Genomic DNA, 24541 nt, shown 5'->3' with positions numbered 1-24541 from the left:
AACTTTTTACATATTAATATCTAACTCTTAGAGAATACAAAAAAATATATCTTTTTTCATTTATGCACACACGCTAATATTGGAGAGGGCGCCAAATTCGAGGCCTCGATAAAAATAGTACCGATGGCGGACAGTTAATCTCAGGATTGGAATCTCTGAAACAAAAAAATCGTACGGCATTTGAAAAAGGAAGGTTCCTTACGTGACAATTTACCACCGTTAGTGAAATATTCCACAAAAAAAGATTTTACGGAAATTTGAAAAAAATTTGTGAAAAAATCGCCCGTTTTTCTTAAGTATTTCATGATTAAAAAATATTTATTTCGTATTTTTTAGTCAAATTGTGGTAAATTGTGACGTAAGAAACCTTTCTTTTTCAAATACAGTACGATATTTTTGTTTCAGATATCCCAATCCTAAGATTAACTGTCCGCCATCATTTCTTGAGGCCTCGACTTTTGCGCCCTCTACAATATTAGTGTATGTGCATAAATAAACAAAGATATATTTTTTGTACTCTCTCTAAAAGTTAGATATTAATATGTAAAAAGTTTTATGTTCATTTTTAATAAAGGTTCTGAGAAAAAAATTCTTGAAAAAAATGATTATTTTTGATCTTCTAAAGTGTACTAGTACCTTTTAAAGGGGCCATTTTTGAACAGGTATTCGCAAAGAAACCGAATCAGAATTTTTTTCATATGGGAGCGACCTCCCAACCTAGACTACTTGGGTGGCAGAGTGAAAATGTGTTACGTGAATATAAAGATTATTACAATCGGACGTAAGAAAATTGTCACAAAGTTTTTGTGAAGTGAATTAATAAGATTAATGAAATCAGGCCAGAGATGATGCGATTTTAATCGAATTGGATGCAAAGATAGATCAAATTTAAAATTTATAACATAACAGATTTTTAATTTAAATGGATGAATGTAAGGTTGTTAAAACATTTTCCTTTTATGGAAAATATATGTTTTCTATTTTTGATTTCAGTTAACAAGCACTGTCACTCAAATAAAACTCCTGAAGTGGACAACCGGGCAAGAAAAAAACTTATTATGGCCAGTATATTATGCGTAATATTTATGTTAGGAGAAATAGTAGGTAAGTAAAATCATTATTATTACTATTATCCCGGTTATTTATAGCGTTCTTCGTCTTCCGGTTCCCAGTTTCCAGCTTCGTCGGTCGTTCCATTCGCCAGGGTGAAGGTTCCTTTCCAACATTGCCTTCTGCCTAGCCAGGATTGTTTCGGCCTTCCTCTCTTCCTTCTTTCCCTGGGCGTCCATTTTAGAATTCGTTTTGGCAGTCTGTCGTCATCCATTCTTTCTACATGACCATACCAGATCAGTTGTCTCCTTTGAATTTCGTCTATGATGGTTGACTTGACTCCCATTATATTTCTGATTTGGTCATTTTGTATTCTTTCAAGCCTTGGTTTTCTAGCAGATCTTCTCCTGAAGTCCATTTCCAATGCAAGTAGGCGTCGTTCCAGGGATGTAGTCAGTTGCCATGTTTCGCATCAGATAGAGAGGATAGAAGTAAAATCAACGTAAAATAATCCGATCCATTCAGAACTTTCTTTAAAATTTTTCAAAATTGTTATTTTTTCTTCTTGACGTGCTATCTTCGCGACGGAGGTTGGCAATCATCATTGCTATTCTGATCTTAGATGCTGCTGCTCTGAATAGTTCTTTTATTTGGTGCAGCTTGACTATTGAAAATAATTAATTTGGCCGACTTTCACTTTTCTCTTTTAAATAGTAATTACATTACATGTACAGTGCGGTGGAATCAGTGTTGCCCCCCCCTATTAACTTGTTTATTTTAAGAATATAAGCAAAACGCTCGGACAGGTCGATTTTTAAACTAACCATAGTATATTATAGCATCAACGTTTCGAACTTTACGCGATCCCTCTTCAGGTGACAGGCATAACTTTGATTGTTTTAAATGGGAAAGTACATCATGTGACACCTCATTTAAAAGCTATTAAAATACTGATTTCAAAAATGTATAATACTTTAATTCTGTTTGAGAGCGTAGGCGCAAAATTTCGGTCGAACTCTTTTTAAACGCATTTATTTTTTTCGAATTCTGAGAAAAATAATAAGTATTTTTGAAAAATTTGAACGCAAAATCAAAGATTAGATTATTACCGAGGGCTGACAGTCCCTTAGAATAAACAAAAAGTTTCTTTTGAATGATATATTTGAAATTAAAAATCACACTAAATTTTCTCTTTTTTTCACCCCTGTGACTCATTAAAATAAACATTATAGGAGTTCTCAGTGACTTTGGACCATCGAGAATACTGTAATATTTCATTCTGCGTTTAAATTTTTCAAAAATATTTATTAGTTTTTTCAGGATTCGAAAAAAATGATTGCATTTAGAAAGAATTCGACCGAAATTTTGCGCCTACGCTCTCAAACAGGATTAAAGTATTATACATTTTTGAAATCAGTATTTTAAGAGCTTTTTAATGAGGTATCACATGATGTACTTTCCCATTTAAAAAAATCAAAGTTATGCCTGTCACCTGAAGAGGGATCGCGTAAAGTTCGAAACGTTGATGCTATAATATACTATGGTTAGTTTAAAAATCGACCTATCCGAGCGTTTTGCTTATATTCTTAAAATAAACAAGTTAATAGGGGGGGGGCAACACTTATTCCACCGCACTGTATTTCTTTCTTAGCATCCTTCGACTTATTGTTTTTAGTTTATGTCAGGTTGTGGTCTGAATCTATATCCATGTTTGAGTAGTTTTTGAATTCTGAATAATTAACTTAAATCTATGATTAATCACAACAAAATCAATTTGATTGCTTACAACTGTTTTCTCGTTGTCTGGAGTCGCTTTTTAGGTATAGATTCGTGTGAGAAACAGATTTAATCAAGTCTTTTGATATAATATATTCTTCTTTTCCGTAAGTAAGTAGCACGAGTATGACAGTATCTTCTGCAACAATAACTATTTGTTACTAATATCTTTTGCCATTTCATTCTACCTGGAGCTGCAGAGCACTGTATACTAACAATGAATTATCCATATATCTAATTAGCTATAATACCTAATTTCTACAAAACTCCAGGAAACCATGCGTGCCCATCCTAGATACCAGGTGCCTCGGAGACCATCTCCGTCATGATATTCATGTTTATCAGACCCACAAACCCCGGAGTAATAATATTGAACTCATTTCATTTAATTATTTCCGAATTATAAATTTATCATTTTTCATCACTTCAAAATGCATTTTGGAAAATGCATTTTCCTTGTTCAATAATGTAATTTTCATTTAGGCATTACTTTAGTTCAAAAGTTTCCCAAATTTCTTACGAATCGAATGCAACAAGTTTGATTGAGATTTGGCAGGTTTATGGCTTCACTGCCAACGAAAAGGCCAAAGATAGGCCAAATGAATACTTCTAGAATTCATTTTTTTTTACATTTTTTTACATTTTATGTAAATAAAAAATAAGATTCAGCGCAATTTTAAATCTTGGCTTCCCCTCTCCCCACCGAAAAAAATGTCGTTTTTTCGTTTTTATTTTTTTTAGGTGGGATGCAATAAATTTAAAATTTTAAAATAATTCACACTTGTATTTGATGCTTTTACAAAACATGTAATTTTTTATAGACCCCTAGGTTGGAGATGGCTACAGGTCTATTTTTTTTTATTATTTGTATTTTATCAAAAACTATATTTCTAATTTTTTCATATTTTTTCGTAAGGTGCGCCAATTTCAAAAATTCAGAAAACTGGTTTTTAGGGAACTTTTGGCGATTTTCCCCATTTTATATATATTGAAGTAACTGAGTCCTTTAGAACATTAAAAAATGGGAGGAACACGTTAAAATCCCCCAAAACCGTAAGGGTTTTTTGGGGGTTATTTTTTGAGAGTTTGAACGTGTTTCTCCCATTTTTGGTTGTCCTAAAGAAATCAGTTTCTTTAAATTATATAAGCTATAAAAAATCATAATCTAATCTGTTTTGAAGTCTCTAAAATGGGGAAAATCCCCAAAACCCAACATAAAACTAGCTTTTGGAATTTTTGAAGGTGGCGCATATTACGGAAAAATCTCGAAAAAATTAGGAATATAGTTTCTGATAAAATAAACAAAATAAAAAAATAATTATTTTTTATTTTAAATTCTTTTTTCCAAAAAGAAATAAATTTTTTTTGAGGTTATGCGTACAACAACCCACGGTTCTATAAAAAATAGACATGTTTTGTAAAAGCCTCAACTACGTGAATTTTTTAAAAAAATTTAAATTGATTTCATCCCACGTAAAAAAAATAAATTGACGTTTTTGGTCGTGGGGTTAGGGGGAAGGGGGCGGAGGGTTAAAATTGCGCTGAGTTTTATTTTTTAATCGGATAAAACGTAAAAATGTGGAGAAAATGCATTCTTGGGAGTGAGGGTATTTTGCCTATCTTAATGGGGGTAGCCGTTAGCAGATCAATGTTTTAGGTATTTTGACAGTAGTTGTATAGACAACAAAACATTTTTCTTTGTATTCTTTTTATGTCATATTTATTATCTACATATAATATAGTATCATCATTCTCTTTGCCTTATCCCTATGCGGGGTAGGCTTCCCTAATTGCATTTCTCCACACAATTCTATCTTGGGTCATATCAATGTTAATCCCCTTTACCAACATGTTCTGCCTTATCGTCTCCCCCAGATCTTCTTTGGTCTTCCTCTCCTACTCCTTCCAGGAATCTACACTTCAGCTATTCTTGGTATTGGGTGATAAACGTCTCGACGTTGAACATGACCAAAGCATCTTAACCTATGCTCTCTCATTTTGGCATCAATTGGTGCCACACCTAGACTTCCCCTAATATACTCATTTTTAATTTTATCCTTCTTTGTCACTCCACTCATCCATCTAAGCATTCTCATTTCCGCCACATGCATTCGTTGTTCCTCTTTCTTTTTCACTGCCCAACATTCAGTTCCGTACATCATAGCCGGTCTTATGAGTGTTTTATAGAATTTTCCCTTCAGCATCATTGGAATTTTTCTGTCACACAACACACCACTCGCTTCTTTCCACTTCATCCACCCAGCCCTAATTCTACTGCATGCATCTCCATTTATTTCTCCATTACTCTGTAATACCGATCCTAGGTACTTAAAACTATTGCTTTTCACAATAATTTCACCATCCAAAGATACCATTTTATTTGTAGTAACTCCATCTTTAAATGGATATTCCAAATACTCTGTTTTTGTCCTACTAGGTTTTAACCTTTTTCCTCCAGAGCTTGTCTCCACTGTTCCAGTTTTTGTTCTGTCTCTTTCATTATTTCCTATTAACACTACATCATCAGCATACATTAGGCACCATGGAATGCTACCCTGTAGTTTCGCTGTTATATGGTCCAAAACTAATGAGAATAAATGAGGACTAAGCACCGAGCCTAAGCCCACTGCAATCCTACTTTCACCTGAAATTTATCAGTCTCTCCCACACCTGTCCTAACACTAGTCGTTACTCCCTCATACATATCTCTCACAATCCTTACATATTCGCCACGGACTCCTTTCTTATTGAGTGCCCACCACAGAATCTCTCGAGGAACTCTATTATATGCTTTCTCAAGATCAATGAATACCATATGAGCATTGGTCTCTTTATTTCTGTATTTTTCAATCAGTTGCCTTACAATGAAAATTGCATCTGTTGTTGATCTGCCCTGCATAAAGCCAAATTGATTATCGGATATTTCGGTTTCTTCACATATCCGTCTATCAATTACTCTCTACCATATTTTCATGGTGTGGCTAAGTAGTTTTATAGCCCTGTAGTTTGTTCATTGTTGTATGTATTCCTTGTTTTTGTAGACAGGTACTAATATACTGCTTCTCCATTCGTCTGGCATTTGTCCAACTTCCATAATTCTATTAAATAGACCTGCTAGCCAACTTATTCCTGTCTCTCCCAATACTCTCCATACTTCCCCAGGAATGTCATCTGGTCCGACTGCTTTTCCTTTCTTTATTTTTTGAACCGCTTGAGCCACTTCCTCGTTTGTTATTCTGGTAACCATTGCTGTTACTGTCTCCGTTAACTTCACAGGCTGTCTGTCAAATTCTTCATTTAATAAACTGCCAAAATACTTTCTCCATCTCTTTTTGACATCGTTTTCGTGAATTAGTATTTTATTATTTTCATCTCGGATACATATAATCTGATTAAAATCTCTTGCTTTCTTTGCTCTCTGTTTGGCTATTTTATATATCTTTGCTTCGCCTTCCCTGGTATCAAGTTTATCGTATATGTTTGAATACGCTTCTGCTTTAGCTTTTGCTACTGCTACTTTCGCTTCCTTTTTGGCGACCATATGGTTTTGAAGATCTATGTCCGAGTCTATATAGTATATATTTGTTGTCATTTTATTCTCTACAATTCTGTTTGTCTTCTGGATATTTTTAAAGATCTAAGTACAATTTTCACAAAGTAATGATTTTTGCGTCATTTCAATAGCACCTTTGATTGAATACACGAATGTGCATTCGTGTATTCAATGAACGATAGCTCGTATAAGGGATTTCTGATTATTTTTAACAATTTTTCAACACATAATATGACTATTTTTTTTAAGTTTGGACCAACGTTATCTATATTTTGAATGCTTGCACCATTTTTTATTACTAAAACGATAATAGGAAACGGTTTATTATGTAATATTTTATTTCTAAGTTGTTGACATTTTCTGCCTCATTAATATCAGTTAAAAATGGTTAATAAATGAAGATTGGTTGAAAATGGTCGTATTGAAATAAGTCGTTCATGTATATCCACCACATGATAAATTCAGATTTTGTTTACAAACATTCCGTGGAATTATTCTATTAAATTGTTTCGTCAACTTTAATTAACAAACTATTAAATGATTTTCCTGTCGATAGTTGAGTGTTGTGGGTGCACACTTTATAAATGAGAGGTTATAGTTCGAATGTAGGGAATTTTCAATTTCATTTATTAATCTATCTACATTTGATCCTATATAAGGATTTTTACAGCTGTCGCCGCCTTCCTTCTTTCAGCCAACGTCTCCAGTCCATTCTGTTATGTCATTCTCCATCTCTAAGATCTCGTCTTTCCATGACCTCGTCCACTTCATCCCTCCATGATCATCGGGGCCTACCTCTTCTTCTCTTTCCTATTGGGCCCCAATCCTAAATCTTTGATAACCACCTTGTACGATCTGCTCTTCTCACATCTCACCAAATTAAACTCTTCAATGTAGCGTTGAATGAGTATGCGTTGTTCTACTGTCATTCTTCGTTTTATCTCTTCATTTGCAATGAAATCTATTCTTGTCACTCTGCAGCTTTTTCTCATGAACTCCATTTCAATTGCTGTAATTTTGGACCTGTTTCGTTTGTTTATTACGCAATTCTCTGCTCCATAGATCATTTCACTACTTACCAAGGTATTATATATTCTCTTCTTTGTATTTCTGGTAATCTGTCTATCCCACAATACCCCGCACATTTGTTTAATACATGTTCTTGTCTGTACTAATCTGCTGGTTTACTTTTACTCGGTGGTTCCATTCTTTAAGAGTATGCATGCTAAGAAGAACACGGGAAAGACGAACACTATTTGAAGTCGCAAGACGGAAAGCAGACAAGATATGTAGAAAGAAAAAGAGAGCCCATGAAATTAGACAAATAGAAAAAATGGAAAAAAATTTCAAAAACAACGAAATTAGAGGGGCATACGAATACCTAAAAAAGATAAGAAGTGGGTAGAAACCTCAGACAAGTCTATGTAAAGATGAAAGTGGGCAAATAATCAGTGACCAACAGAAAGTCACAGAAACCTGGAAGCATTATTTTCAGACCCTACTTGGAACACAAGTAGACATGGAAGATGAAATGGGTATGAACTACGTAGAAGAGAATAAAGTAGATAATGGAGTAGAAGCTCCAACTATAGAGGAAGTTTTTAAAGCTATGAAGGCCCAGAAAAACAATCAAGCTCCGGGAGTTGACGAAATACCAGCAGAACTGTATAAGGTAGGTGGCGACCACCTAGCAAGTCACATCCACGCGCTCATCAAACACATATGACAAGAAGAGAAAATACTCGACGACTGGAAAAAAGTATAGTATGCCCGATCTATAAAAAGGAGACAAACTCCAATGCAAAAACTACCGTGGAATCTCTACTATGTACAGCATATAAAGTCCTCACGTATATTATAAACCAGCGGTTCCAACCACTAGCAGAAAATATTATTGGAGAGTATTAGGCAGGCTTCCGACGGGGAAGATCGACACTGGGATCTTGAGCAAATCATGGTAACACGATATTGATGTTCACAACGTGTTTGTAGACTTCAAACAGGCATACGACTCAGTCAAAAGTAACAAACTATACTATATATTGGCTGAATTGCCAATACCACACAATAATAATAAGACTCATTAAAGCCACAATGGATGAAACTCAGACATGTGTACGAATACAAAACCACCGGACAGACTTTTTCAAAATTTCGCAGGGACTGAAGCAGGGAGATGAGCTGGCCCCAACATTGTTTAACCTGGCACTGGAGTATGCGGTTAGGCAAATGCAAACTGGACGAGGAAACCTAATGCCCAGCCGAATGGTTCAACTGGCCGCTTATGCCAATGATATTAATATTATGAGTAGAACATCAACAGGAGCACAGGAAACATACGCAGAGCTAAAAACAAAAACAAAAATGCTAGGTCTGGAAACTAACACAGAAAAAACAAAAATAATGACTCAGACGAGAAGAAATATAGTCCCACAAAACATTATACATGAAGATGACATTGAAACGGTTGGAAAGTTTACATACCTGGGAGTAGAAATATATCCCGACGGATCAGAAGATGGAGAAATACGAAAGAGAATAACGCAGGCAAACAGAGCTTATTTTGCCCTCTCCCATATATTTCGGTCTAAAAGTGTCCAACCGAAATACAAAGATGAGAATCTATAAAACTTTAATTCGACCAATAACATGCTATGGCAATGAAGCCTAGGTCCTGAAAGAAACATCCAAAAACAAACTCGACACATTCGAAAGGAAAGTGTTGAGGAGAATACTAGGACCTGTGAGGGAAAACGGAATTTTCAGAAGTCGATACAACAACGAACTTTATCAACTTTATAAGGAAGCACCTGTGTCAGACTTCATTAGAATATAAAGATTGCAATGGGCCGGACATGTGATATGAATAGGACAGGATAGGCTACCAAAAAGAGCACTGAATGCTAGAATGCAGGGAAAGAGACCGGTTGGAAAGCTAAGAAAGCGCTGGGAAGACACAGTAAACAGTGACGCACAAGCCCTTTTAGGAGTCCGTGTATGGGGAAGAGCAAGGGTGGAGGAAAAAAATAAAGGAGGCCAAGGCTCAATTTGGGCTGTAGTGCCGTAAAAGAATAAGAATGCATGCTAAGTACCTATTTGAATTTTCCAGTGCCGTTAATCTTCGTCCATTTCCAAGTTTCTCACTGGTTCTTTTTCTTTTGTTAAGTATTCGGTCTTTTCTAGGATTATTTCCAGTCCATTTTTTGTGTATTCCTCTTCTAATTTGTATACAAAAAGTTGTCCCGGATTGGAATTCCCATCCCTTCACATTTCCTTTTCCACGGTCTTAATATTTATTAACATTCCAGATATTCATTCATTAATGTAATATCTTTTTATTAACTTCTTCTTCTGAGCCTTCTATCGTCCATTTTTAGAGAGAGGCATCTCCCAACTTCTTCCATCGATCTCTATCTTAAGCAACATACTTCCAATTTGTTCTTACTAATTTTTTATGTTATCTATCCATATCATCTGTGGTCTTCCTCTTGGTAGACCTTTATAAGGTCTCCAATGTTGTATTCTGACGTTCCAACGTTGATTTTTTTGTCTAGCAGTGTGGCCTGCGAAGCTCCATTTAAGTTTCTCAGTTTTTATTGTGATGTTCTCGACATTTGTTTTTGATCTTAGCTAGTCGTTCCTATTTCTATCTGACAGTCGTAGATCTAACATTACCCTTTCCATTGCTCTTTTTTGGTGGCTATTTTCTTCATATTTGCCTTGGTTAGGGTCCAGATTTGACATCCATAGGCCATTATAGAAAGGATTCACTTGTTGAACACTTTGCTCCTCAAGTACTAAGGTATTTTGCGGTTCGTAAGTATCCAACTGAGTTTTCGAAACCTTGCCATCAAGGCATTCTGAAGAATCAGGTTCACACCAGTCTTTAGCCTCTTGTTTTGATTCAGGATCATCGCCACAAACCTAAGTTTCGTCCATATTGATAAATATACGCGCAAAATCTATTTTATCCTTTCGAAAACGCTCTAAATGTTGTTCAAAAAGTCGCATTCAAATGTGATTTTGTTCCATTGTTAGTGAATGCGACATCCATTGTGCACACAGTTTCTAAAACCTAATACTTCAGTCAAAATATTGCTTAAACTGTTCACTGAGATGCATAGGGCTTCTACTAAATCTCTTTCAGTCACTCGACGATTTTCCAATACGATATCCTGTATTTTTTCTACGATTTCTGGTGTTGTTACTGCTTTTGGACATCCTTAACGTGGATCGTCTTTAAGGCTTTTACAACCGACGACGTTTAAATTCAGCAGCCTATCTTTCTATTATACTAATTGAATGCGAAGACTCCTTATACACTTTCAAGATTCGTTCATAAATTTCCTTTGCTTTTCCTATCGAAAAAGTACATTCGGGTGTAACAATTCATTGGGACGAGGTGTTTTAACCCGAGTAAAAACATGGATCACCCCACCTCGCTCCAATGCTCCAGGCCATCCCTTTCCCTCCTATAGCACGCTGATGCGCGATAGGGGCACAACTATCGTAGCCAAATGCTCTTCACAATGGAATCCGGGGTAATAAGATTCCAATGTGGTGCCCTAATCGAATTCAAAACTAGGCCAGCGTGAAGCGCTCTATGCCTTTATCTTCTAATCACTTATCCGCGAACTAAAAATTGCTTGCTTGGGCCCCAAGTCATTGTACCAAGCCTCACTGGGCTCGGTCCAATGGCTTGGTGCTCAAGTATTTTTTTGTTTTTTATATTTTTTTGGTGGCTTGCGCCTTTTTTATATATTTTTTTGTAGGCTGACTTTATTATGATCGTGGTATTGGACCTATGCTTGGGTTACGTGTTTCTTCGGCACTTGGTGTTTCGAGCTACGAACTATCTACTATTTTTATTTTTACTTCTTTATCACTTTACTTTCACTTTTATTTTATTCTTTGTGTCACTCTTTATTTACTGTATTTATTCCACTTTATTTTCTTTACTTTATTCCACTATTTGCTGTTTAGGACGTTTGTCCTTCCATCGGTAGAAAGCGCATGCCCTAGCATCTCTCGCAGTATGGGGCTTGGGTGGTGCTCCTGCTCCGCGAATTTAACCCTAGCCTTGTCTGTCATCATTTCTGTAACTCTCACCTGTTGTAGCTCTCTGAACAGGAATCTTTCTGCGACGTCCTTCAGGACTTTGACTGCTTTTCTTAGGCTGTTGTTGTGAACCGCTTTTATCTTCTTTTTGTGTGTCTTGCATACTTGTCCCCATGCAAGAGATGCGTATGTTAGTACCAGTAATATGATGCTGTTTATTAACCTTATCTTCATTTTTAATCTTAATTTACTTTTCCTGCCTGTGAGTCCTCTTAATGTTGTTCTTGCCATGTTGGCCTTCTGGACCGAGGCTTCTACATGTTTTTGGAAGGTTAATCCTTTGTCCATGATGACTCCCAGGTATTTGGCTTCATCTTTCCACTCGATGGGGTTGTTCTGCAACGTCAGCTGTTCTTCTGGCTGTTGTCTTCCTTTCTTATATAGCATCGCTTGCGCCTTTTCGGAGTTGATGGCTATCTTCCACTTTATACTCCATTCCTCGATGTCTTCTAACGCTGTTTGCAGGTTGGTCACTGCTACATCTACGTTTCTGTGTTTGGCCGCTATCGCTGTGTCATCGGGATAGAGACTCATCAGAGTACCTGGTGTTCTTGGTACGTCTGCGGTGTATATTGTGTACAGCAGTGGTGACAGGATTGCTCCCTGTGGCACTCCAGCCTCCGGGTTTCCGAGCTCGGACAGGACTTGTCCTATCCGAATACTGAAACTCCGGCCGCCCAAGTACGAAAAGATCAGCCTCGTCATCGCCCCGCTGTACCCGTAACCTCGCATTTTGTATATGAGCCCCATATGCCATACTCTGTCGAAAGCTTTGCTTACGTCCAGGAATGCTGCTCCATGTACTGCTTGTTGTTGAATCCAGCTGCTATGTACTCAGTTAGTCTGAGTACTTGTAGCTCGCTGGAGTTACAAGTTCGCCTTTGCTTTTAAACCTTCCAAAAATAAAAAGTCAATCACTGCATAATACTTGATTTTTTACATTGTAACAAATACTGTAGGTAACCTGTCGATACTAAATAGCTTGTAAATAAAGAATGAATAGGCAGATTGAAATAAAACATCATAGACGTTCACAAGAAGAGTGTATCAATGTAACAAAAGAAATTTAGACCAGTAGCAACGTAGGAAGAAAACAAGTTTCTTGTTAAAAACATTTATGAATGGACTCAGATACTCAAATGCATGACAATTATTCCATCTAGAAGCCTTCGCAGGGGCGTCATTTGAAATTTTGATTCGGGGGGGGTCAAGCATTATATATACAATATATTATATATGATGTAATGATGAAAATTAATGTATTTTTTGTAAATTTCAGTCATTTTCAGGGGGGCAAATGCCCCCCTAACCCTATCAAATAATGCCCCTGAGCCTTCGCAACAGTGATCGCCAACCTCGGATAATTCTGATATGGCACGTGAAAAAGAAGAAGCAATGCCTTCTGTTATCGAATGACAAAACTTATTGAACAGTTTATTAAATGTAAGTTTAATGAAAAAAATCCCCTTGGTAAAAGGTACATTTATTTAAAAAACCCTTAAAAGGGCCACATTTATCGCAGACCGTTCTCGCTCTCTAACAGGAGCATCATCAGTGTTACCTAAAATAAGTATAACCGTATTAGTGAAGACAAAAGTTAAAATTAAAATGTTGACCAAGGTAAAAAACAAAGTTTGGTCATACATACAGGCTTGACATGCTGAGCCACCCAAAAATATTTAAAGTTTTAAAATAAATTTTTTAAAGATAAAAGGTAAAGTTCCAACGGAAAATGGACCCAGTTACTCTATAGGAGTAATACTAATATAACATAAAATAAAAATGTATACCATTTTTATTCAGTTGCAATGCGAAATCAAAACAATCTTATTTTTCACTTAGAACAGGGGGCGCAGTCCAGCACTCTGAATCGACAATTTTCGACTCTTATTGGAGCTTATTTCGACTCTTATTAATATTAAAATTAAATTTTTAATATTTTTCAATATTATTAATGTTGCTGTTAGGATTGAAAACTTTACCTTTCAGTTGCCAGATGACGCTAGTCACCTACTCCATACACGTCAGTTGCAATGCGGTGATAAACTTTCATGGTTTGGTCACTTCGATTGAGCAGAGAGCAGCAGGCCTACGCCTCTCCGATGATGACTCCAATAAGAGTCGAAAATCGTCGATTCGGAGTGCTGGACTGCGCTCTCTGTTCTAAGTGAAAAATTACATTGTGTTGCCTTTGCATTGCAACTGAATAGAAATGGTATACATTTTTATTTTATATTTTTAAATATTAAAAAAAAATTAAAATACATTTAAAAGGTTTTAACCTTTGTATTTTTGGATGGCTCAGCATGTCAAGCATGAAGTACAGTGGAACCTCGATAACTCGGATTAATCGGGACCGCGGCCGATCCGGGTTATCGAAAATCCGGGTTAGCCGGAGAATATGGTAAATATTATTAAAATACGGTATACTTACAGATAAACTCCGTTAGAATTGAAATAACATGAAATATATATAAATATGCACAGTACCTACACATCTAAATTACTAAAAACACGCAAACACAAACCTAAGCAAACGGAAGCGAACAATACAATACTGTATTCATACATTCACAATCGGAACGATGTTTTGTTATTATGTATTAAGAACAGTGAAAACTAAGACCATTGATTAAAAAAAAAATTTTTTAAATACCTAGTCTTTCTTAAACAATGCTAACACAGTTTGAAATAAAAAATAAAGGAATACTAGAGACAGGTGCCTGTTGTTTCTGCCGGCGTGTGCCATGAGTCATTTTTACTATTGTATAGTTCAAATTACACAAATACACATTATCTCTCAAATATTATATTGCATACATACATTTTTGTTGTTGAAATATTTATCTGATAATTAACTATTTTGATGAGAAATAAGCCACAATTAAATTGAAAAAATAATTTTATTAACATTTCGATACCCAGATCGGGTGTCGTTGTCAAAATACAAAATATGTACTGAAAATCAAAATGTTATCTGATGAAAATCGGTCCGGGTTAGCCGGACTTCCGGCTTGTCGGGGGCCGACTTATCGGGGTTCCACTGTATAGCCAAACTTTGTTTTTTACGTTGGTCAACATTTTAACTTTAACTTTTGTCTTCACTAATACGGTTATACCTATTTTAGGTAACACTGATGATGCTCTTTTTAGAGAGTGAAAACGTTCTGTGATATTTGTGGCCCTTTTAAGGGTTTTTTGAATAAATATACCTATTACTAAGAGGAATTTTTTCACTAAATTTACTTGTAATTAATGGTATACAGCCAACTACAGGAAATTCTTCCATGTGGAAGTTTATTGAACGTGTTTTAAGTTTTCGGTTTCGTAGTATAAAAACAGTTATATTTTAAAATAAAGATAACTATACTAATTAATGTCTACTATATTTTTCAGGGGGGTATTTATCGAACAGTTTAGCAATAGCATCAGACGCAGCTCATCTACTAACAGATTTTGCCAGTTTTATGATCTCTCTATTTTCATTGTACATGGCAAACAGACCTTCAACCAAAAAAATGTTATTCGGCTGGTATAGAGCCGAAGTTATTGGTGCTCTAACTTCAGTACTTTTAATTTGGGTTGTTACTGGCATCTTGGTATACATGGCCGTACAAAGAATTATTTACAAAACTTACGAAGTCGATTCCAAAGTTATGTTGATTACCTCTGGTGTCGGTGTTATTGTTAATATCATGTAAGTACCTAGAATATATTTTTATATTAAGCTTAACCCTTTAAGAGTATTTGTATCACTACATTCAGCTCAGAATAGTAAATGGCAAATTTTACAGACTAAGTTGTCCTAATTATTAGTGAAAATAAATTATCGCTAGATATACTACTCCAGAAACAAAATCAGACAAGGTGAACGAGGAGTACGGTTTATAGTTACCAAAAGACTACGAAAACCCATTATCGCCTTTACGCAAATATCAGACAGAATTTGCCCCATATGACTTAAAAGTATGATAGAACTACAGGAACTATGTGATAAAATCCAAAGACATGATGCTATTAAAACATTAGGCGATTTTAATGCTAAGCTGGAAAAGAAGAAACTTCTGTAAATGTATTTGGGAAACATAGTTTGCGTACTGAAACCAGTCAAAATGGAGTTAGGGTTAGGGTTATGTAGTTATCAGTACAAACTTCCAGAGAAAATATATCTATAAAGGAACGTGGAAAATACCAGGAACCAAAGAATCAGACTCAGATTACTATACTGTGGGCGCAAAAACCCACCAAAGAAACAATTATGCTTTCCAAATATAACTTAAATACACTAGAGGGAAAGATACTGCACAAGCCAAGAGACAAAGAAATGCGGAATGGTATGAATGATGAATGCAGAACTGCAGTAGAGGAAAAAAGGTAAGCTAGACTTAATCAACTTCAAAAAGAAAACACTAGAAATAGCAGGGGAAATGTATAACGAGATGAGAATACACGCGAGTATAATATGCAGAAGAAAAAAAAAGAGGTACGAAACACAGCAACAAAAATATACACGAAAAGCAGAAAATTCTATAATAGAATAAAAGAAAGCATACAGTCATTTAGACCAAAATTGACGATATACAAAGACAAGGACGGAGAACTACTAACAGAGAAGCAAAAAATTATAAGGAGATTTAAAGAATACTCCGAAAAAAACCTAAATGCAGACAATGGAAATTAACAAAACGAGACAATACTATATATCAACTACGGCGGAGCAGGACATTGAAAATCCGAGTTATGAAGAAGTGGTTGAGATAATAAAGAAACGTACCTTATACAAGGTGGTTACATTCCAAGTGACTATCTTAAGTATATTCTTGATGTTCACTTTTTGTTTGGAAATCTAATACACAGGGGGTTCATTGGATGACGACTTGGGTGGCTCTGGATTTCTTTTTTAGTTTACCTCCCCTGGTGCATCTCAAGTTTTACAGTCCATGGTCATTGATGAGTACCTATATTTTCTCGATTTTTTAAGTATCATGAAGAGATATCCATATGGATTTTGAATGTAGTGATTTCTCCTTGCCTTCTATGTTCTTATGCCGTTGACCAATCACTGGTTTTCTGCCTTTGGGGCCGGTTTCTTAGCCATAGGACAAAATAGTGCCCTAGTTTCTATCAACTCATCTGTCCGAAGCTATTGGTCAGTAAATGATGCATTGCTTATACCAGCAATCGTTCGATTCCTATCTGCGTTAACCATTAACCAGAGATTAAGACCTTTCGGCATTTCCTAATCTCTCCAGAGCTTGAGAAGACAAATCACATTAAATGTATAAAAAATTGGTAAATGATTGAACATTTGCGAAGAATAAACAGCATACTAATTAAATATAGTATATAGATTAACTTTTGCAGATGATCTAGCCATCGTAGCAAAGACGAAGGTGACACATATAAAAGCAATTGAAAAATTATGTAAGGACGCAAAGAGAATTAGGCTAGACATAAAATAGCACAGAAAAAAATACATGACGATAGGGAAGAATGACACAACACTCAGAGATATTTAATAACACAGAACACCTTTAGCTACTTGGGAGTAACAATAGGGAAATCCGAAAAAGAGAGAACAGAGGAAATAATTGTGAATATTATAAGACCTTAATAAGACCTGTTTTTATGTATGGGATAGAAACAACGATGATTAACAAGAAAGAGGCAGATAGAAGAGGAAGATACTGGGCCATAATATAACAAGAGGAAGAAAGAAGAATTAAAACAAATGCCGAAATTAAAGAAGACTTAAAGGGAGAAAATATAGTCAGATACATAAAATCTCTTCGCTTAGAATGGGTAGTACATATACAGAGACACCTACACTCAGATATGTTGAGAAGGATGATTAACTGGACACCACTATGGCATAGGACTAGAGGAAGGCCTCGAAGAATAATGTCTGGATGATGTAGAAGAAGATATAAGAACAAAGTATGTTAAAGACTGGAAAGTTCAGTGCAAGGACAGGAAGAAATGGAAAAAGTGATGACAGCAGCAAAGACACACAGCAAACTATAAATGACAGAGGAGTAATCCACCTCACCCAACAATAGGATTTTGAACGCCATGACGTTAATAGGGAACTTGCATAAAATTTTAAATTCGAAAAAAATGCTAAAATCACAACAGAACACAATTTAAAACATATATCAAAGAAAAAAAGTTTTTTTGTCTTTTGTTTGGCTCTTAAAGACGATTAAAAATGCACCCTCATTGGTCGTGGCGACCGATAATAGGGAACTTGCATAAATTTTTAAATATTAAAATAATATTAAAAAACATAAGGTAACATGATCTTAAAACGCTTGCATGCAAAAAAATGTTTTTAAGCCCTACGTTTATTACGAGGCATTGAAAATGATATAAAATTCAAATTTCTTAGGAGGCGCCTGAACGTCCTTCTATTGGTTTGACGTCACGGACCACGAACAACCGGGCTACGAGTCGACAAAAACGCGATTAAAGTATTACGCGGCTTGTATATTACATTTTAATCATATTTAATTGGAAATTATCAGGTATTATTTGTATTCTTGCATAGTTCTACAATGAGTTTATTTAGTTTCAAAGTAAAATTTATAAAAATCTGACTTTCTAAAGTGTTTAAAACGCATAAGTACTATTACTCGCGAGGGCTTTTTAAAAGAAAGCGATTAAGTTTTCCTGGGGATTTTATAGTAGGTACATTTTAATCGTCTTTAATTGAAATGCTAAGGGTAAGTTTAATTTAACTGAACTAATTGGGGATTAAAAATATAAAATCTTAAATATTTACTAATTATTGGAACAGATTTTGCAAATATTCTCGAAGCATTGCTTTCGCTTATGCCGAAATAATTTCCAAGAGACATAAATAAAGTGTGTACTGTTCTCATCTTTTTTAGAGTTAAAAATAGATGCATTGTTTGTGTTTTACAATATTTTTCATTAATTGAAACATATACAATCTAGGTCTGTATTGTAACTTCATTACTGTACACTTCAGAGCACTTCATCGCAAGATAAAAAATCATTTTCATTGTACCAATAGTCATCACTACATACCACTATATTCACTATTATCTTCAAATACAGAACTTTCTGATTCACTTTTGTATCTTCAAATAATCTTTGCGAGTATTTTATAGGTGAAGTTCCCGCTTCCTTATATTATATATTTTCAATGGCGACAATCCGACTGTAACACTCCTTTGAAATTTACACTGAATACCTTTACTTCTGATTTTGATGTGAGTCTGTGTTGATGCATTATTCAGTTTTTGAGATAAAGCTGGTTGATTTAATTCAGGTCCCGATTGAACTAAGTTTGTGAAAGGAGGACCACACTGTCTCTTTTCATCATTGTCCTCTAGAACATACTTGGATGTAGAAGCGGCATCTTTAGGAAGCGGCCCTTTAAACCTTTTAGCTGCCCCTCACAGGCTGAGAAAAAGCTCGTTTTCTGTCTGGTTGAAAATCAAATATGTGCGGGACAACAGCTGACTTAAAAATTTTGGGACCACCCATAATCTTGAATTTTATATAGTTATCCATGTCTTGTTCCAACTGCAACAAATAAACAAGTTTAAGTAGGCACATTTCATGAGAGGAAAACTAATATTTTTCTTGAAATAGTAAATGTCTTATTAGGTAAATACTCACATCGAAATGATCCTCACCGACATAAAGACCTTCTAGTCTAAGAGCTAGTGAACCCTCCGACTAACGGTCGTCCTGTAAGGCTAGAAATTTTTCTAGTGATAATTCATAGCACACCAAGGCTAAAAACCATGACCTGGCAGGCATCAGCCGTGCACGTGTATCTACCAGGTGAATCGAAAAGTGCAAATTTAGGGGGTAAAATAAACTTTCTCCTGTAAGGTTTAAATTTAAGTATGTGTTTGAGTAAGTCATTTAGAAGAAATGTGTACAATGACAGGCGATTCTGAAGAGCATAAGACCTTGCCAGGCGAGAGGAAAGATTAGGGGTTTTTCCTAAAATGATTCTTATTGCATCGAACAATTTTTTTTTAGGTTTTTTGAATCATTCCAAACAAAAAAGGTCTTTAGTGATTTTTCTCTAAGTTAATAGTTTTTGTTATATAAGCGATTGAAAATTTTGAAAGTAGCGAAATCGGCCATTTTTAACCCTAAATCGGACATTTATCTAAAAATTTCAAAGTTGCCAAGGTAGGTAGATATTCTTTAAACATTAATTGATGAAATCCCAAAGAGTTTTTTGCAATATGATATCGGAAACCCCTTTGTTTTTTAATTGCTAATCAAGCGGGCGCGACACTGTAATATAAGTGAGGACGTTTGAGTTGGCATAAATTCATTATCTCGAGAATGGGCAAATTTCAAGAGAAATCCTCAGACAGATCGATTTTTATTTTTAAATTAGGACTTTTTGGCATATATATATAATACTAGTGACGTCATCCATCTGAGCGTGATGACGTAATCGATGATTTTTTTCAATGAGAGTAGGGGTTGCGTGATAGCTTATTGAAAGGTTATTTAATTCTCTATTCACTAATATAAACATTAATATAATTATTTATACAGGGTGTACAAAAAAAATTTTTTATTAAATTAACTTTGATTAAATGTGACAAATAGAAGAAATTTTTTTTTTGTACACCCTGTATATATAATTATGTTAATGTTTATATTACTGAATAGAGAATTAAATAACCTTTCAAATGAGCTATCACACAACCCCTACTCTTATTTAAAAAATCATCGATTGCGTCATCACGCCCAGATGGATGACGTCACTAGTATTATATATATATATATATATATATATATATATATATATATATATGCCAAAAAGTCCTAATTCAAAAATAAAAATCGACCTGTCTGATGATTTCTCTTGAAATTTGCCCATTCTCGAGATAATGAATTTATGCAAACTCAAACGTCCTCACTTATACTACAGTGTCGCGCCCGCTTGAATAGCAATTAAAAAAACAAAGGGGTTTTCGATATTTTATTGCAAAAAACTCTTCGGGATTTCATCAATCAATGTTTAAAGAATTTTTACGTACCTTGGCAACATTGAAATTTTTAAATAAATGTCCGATTTAGGGTTAAAAATGGCCGATTTCGTAATTTTCAAAATTTTCAGTCGCTTTTACCGGGTGTCCGTCCACTTATATTTTCCCCTAATTTAACTGCCTATAACTTCTAAACGGTTCAAGATAGAAATATGCGGTTTTCGCTGAAATGTTTTATTTTAGTAAAAGTTTTGTCTGAATTGATTGAATTTTTTATATCGCTTTCAAATACGAAAAAAAATGACGGATTTTTGAAAAAAACGTTCTTGACATTTTTTTAATGGAACAGCCAGTATATTTTTTTGTAAATTGAAAGAAAGGTCATTCGCCTATCCAGCGATATAAAGTTTTTCAAAATCGGTTGTCAAATCACTGACTAATTAATTTTTAAAATGAGAGGTGCAACGTGGATATCACATAGGTACCTAAATAACATTATAAGCAAATTGATATTACGTTATGTGATTTCCACATTGCATCTCTCATTTTAAAAATTAATTGCTCAGCCATTTGATAACCGATTTTAAAAAAAATTTTATAGCTGGATAGGTAAATGACCGTTTTTTCAAGTTACAAAGAAATATACTGGGTGTTTTAATAAAAAAAGTCAACAACGTTTTTTTTTAAATTCCGCCATTTTGTATTTAAAAGCGATATAAAAATGGTCATTTACCTAAAAACTTAAAAAAACGTTCATTTACCTATTCAGCGATATAAATTTTTTTAAAATCGGTTGTCAAATGACTGAGCTATTCATTTTTAAAATGAGAGATGCAATGTGGAAATCACATAATTGATATTATGTTATGTGATATCCATGTTGCACCTCACATTTTAAAAATTAATTACTCAGTGATTTTGAAAAACTTTATATCGCTGGATAGGTGAATGACCTTTCTTTCAATTCACAAAAAAATATACTGGGTGTTCCGTTAAAAAAAAGTCAACAACGTTTTTTTCAAAAATCCGCCATTTTGTTTTACTAATTTGAAAGTGATATAAAAAACTCAATCCATTCAGACAAAACTTTTACTAAATTAAAACATTTCAGCGCAAACCGCATATTTCTATTTTGAGCCGTTTAGAAGTTATAGGCAGTTAAAATGGGGGAAAATATAAGTGGACACCCGGTATAACAAAAACTATTAACTTAAGAGAAAAATCACTAAAGAACTTTTTTGCTTGGAATGATTCAAAAAACCTAATAAAAATGTGTTCGATGCAAAAAGAATAATTTTAGGAAAAACCCCTAATCTTTCCCCTCGCCTGGCATGGTCTTATGCTCTTCAGAATCGCCTGTCATTGTACACATTTCTTCTAAATGACTTATTCAAACACATACTTAAATTTAAACCTTACAGAAAAAAGTTTATTTTACCCCCTAAATTTGCACTTTTCGATTCACCTGGTAGATACACGTGCACCGCTGATGCCTGCCAGGTCATGGTTTTTAACCTTGGTGTGCTATGAGTTATCACTAAAGACTGGATTATATGCAAAATGCATATGCATATATATGCTGCATATTTCTCATGTTTTTCATAAATGCATATGCCTTGCATATTTGGAGATTTAAGAGCATATAAATGCATATTTTGATGGGAATTTACTCTACCCCATTTAAAAATAAGGTATATATTAGTAACATCAACATCCATTAAAATAAAATGTGAAAGTAAATATTTTGCTGTTAAGCTCCTTTGTTGTTGTACCCATAAACATAATGGGCGTTATTTATAGCTGCAGGTATCATTATCCGGATATTTAAGATTTATAGACTTCTCAGAATTTACAAATTACCTAAGTAAATACCGATTATATTTTGAATAACATTACAAATATTACCTGTACTTTCTGCTGGTGTCGGCCAACTATGAATTATTCTGGGAAAACCAACCAAAACGAAATTTTAAGCATTTTAAGGGTAGGATAGATTATTTTATTTTATGAATGGTTAGTCTTAAATCAATCGCCGATTATTCAACTTTTGTGATTGCAAGTTATTGACTATACTGTGTAAAAAAATCATTTTATTATTATTGTGAAAATGCCTAAAGTAGCAAGGGAAAAATCAAGTCTTCTCAGAAGTTGGATTGGAAGTAACAATCATCTAAAAGTTATCGACAGTGAAAGTATGTTTTGCACCATTTGTGATAAAAAGGTAAGTTCTCCACTTCAATAGATTTTTAAACTTATCAAACTTCTTTGCACATCTATGTGTCTGTCTATTCTAAAATGACAAACCGTCCCATTTCTTCAAAAACTGTTTTTTAAAGTTCGCAACGGTTTGGCTTATACAGAGCGAGGTGTTGAGAGTGGCCCACCCTGTATACTACGGTACACTGACTGTACTTTATTGTTTGACGATTTCAATTTCACTTTGAGAAATAAAAAAAAAATTGGGGGAGGTTTAAAAAGTTTGATCATTTTAATGTAGGTATCTATTTACGAAAACATCTAAAACATCATTATCATTATATTCCAGATTCCATGTCAAAAGAAATTCCAAGTAGTTCAACACATAAAAACTTCACTTCACCAAACTAAGCTATCAAAAAATGATAATAAACCTCGCCAGCAGATTCTACAGAACAGTTTGCAGATTCAGAATACGTCAGTTGGGCAAGAAACCTTTGCAAAGGATTTATGCCATTTTTTTTTTAACTGCAATATCCCTCTGCACAAGTTAGAACATAAATCGTGTCAAAACTTTTTAAAAACTTATTGCAAGATTAAAGATAAACCAGCTCAAATACCAAGTTCTTCAACTCTTCGGAAAAAATATGTCAGTGCATGTTACAAAGATGTGATGACGAGTATTAAAAATCAGTTAAAAGCCGAATATCTTTGGATTTCCGTCGACGAAACAACGGATACAAAGGGTCGACAAATTGCGAATCTAATTGTTGGAGTTCTTAACGACTCTGGCGATTTTAAAAACTCATACTTAATTAGTGTAAAATGTTTGGAAAAAACAAACTATGCTACAATAGCTAGATTTGTTAACGAATCCCTAACAAATTTTTTTTTACCTGATCAAGTACCATTTGAAAAAATATTATTAATGCTTAGTGATGCCGCCTCATATATGATGAAAGCTGCATCCAATCTTAAAATCTTTTTCCCTAATTTAATTCACTGTACATGTTTGGCGCACGGCCTAAACAGAGTTGCAGAGAAAGTTAGAATTGAATTTCCCAATGTAAACACCTTAATAAATAATGTAAAAAAAGTATTTCTGAAAGCACCACTACGTGTACAGGTATATAGGGAGATGCTTCCCGATATTCCTTTACCACCAGAACCAGTATTAACCAGATGGGGAACTTGGCTTAAAAGTGCTATATTTTTATCTGAACACTACGACGACATCAAAAGCGTTATTTCAAGTTTTGATCCGACTTGTACCGCTATTGATAACTGTCAAAATATTTTTAAAGAAAAGTCTATTAAAAATCAATTGTTGTATATAAAATCGAATTTCGATATCATTGAAAGTTCAATTACAAAATTAGAGGCTCAAAATTTATGTCTTCACAATAGTATGTCTATTGTTGATTCGGTTAAACAGAAAATAACAAATCTGAATGGGGAAATTGGAGTAAAAATTAAAGATAAACTTGATGACGTTTTAAACAAAAATGAGGGTTTCACTTTATTGCGTTCAATAAATAATATAATCAATTTTGGAAACTTCGATGAAAATATTAATATGGATCCGTCTCTAATAGCAAAGTTTAAATATGCCCCAATTACATCTTGTGACGTTGAGAGATCTTTTTCTGCCTATAAACAAATATTAACAGATAGAAGACATAATATTAGTTTAGAAAATATGAATCAATATATGATTATTTATTGTAACAATAAAAATATGTAAATTTGTTTTATTGTACTCTTTTTATAATATTAGTTTAGAAAATATGAATCAATATTGTAACAATAAAAATATGTACATTTATTTTATTGTACTCTTATTTATCTTGTGGTCAAA

The 24541-nt window shown here is 34.4% G+C and overlaps 1 protein-coding gene across 3 annotated transcripts in view; it reads left to right on the top strand.

Annotated features, from left to right (window-relative positions):
* Nucleotides 1-24541, top strand: part of LOC114337496 (zinc transporter 2) — a 116283-nt gene that overhangs the window by 86749 nt on the left and 4993 nt on the right. For all 3 annotated transcript variants that reach the window (XM_028287947.2, XM_028287949.2, XM_028287948.1), the window contains 2 exons: nucleotides 994-1104; nucleotides 14894-15194. In XM_028287947.2, the coding sequence (XP_028143748.1) occupies nucleotides 994-1104; nucleotides 14894-15194 (412 nt within the window). The remainder of the gene's footprint in view (nucleotides 1-993; nucleotides 1105-14893; nucleotides 15195-24541) is intronic.

This window comes from Diabrotica virgifera, chromosome 10, assembly GCF_917563875.1.
Source record: "Diabrotica virgifera virgifera chromosome 10, PGI_DIABVI_V3a".
Lineage (NCBI taxonomy): Eukaryota > Metazoa > Arthropoda > Insecta > Coleoptera > Chrysomelidae > Diabrotica > Diabrotica virgifera.
The sequence above is the reverse complement of the archived record's forward strand: the minus strand, read 5'-3'. Positions and strand labels throughout refer to the sequence as shown.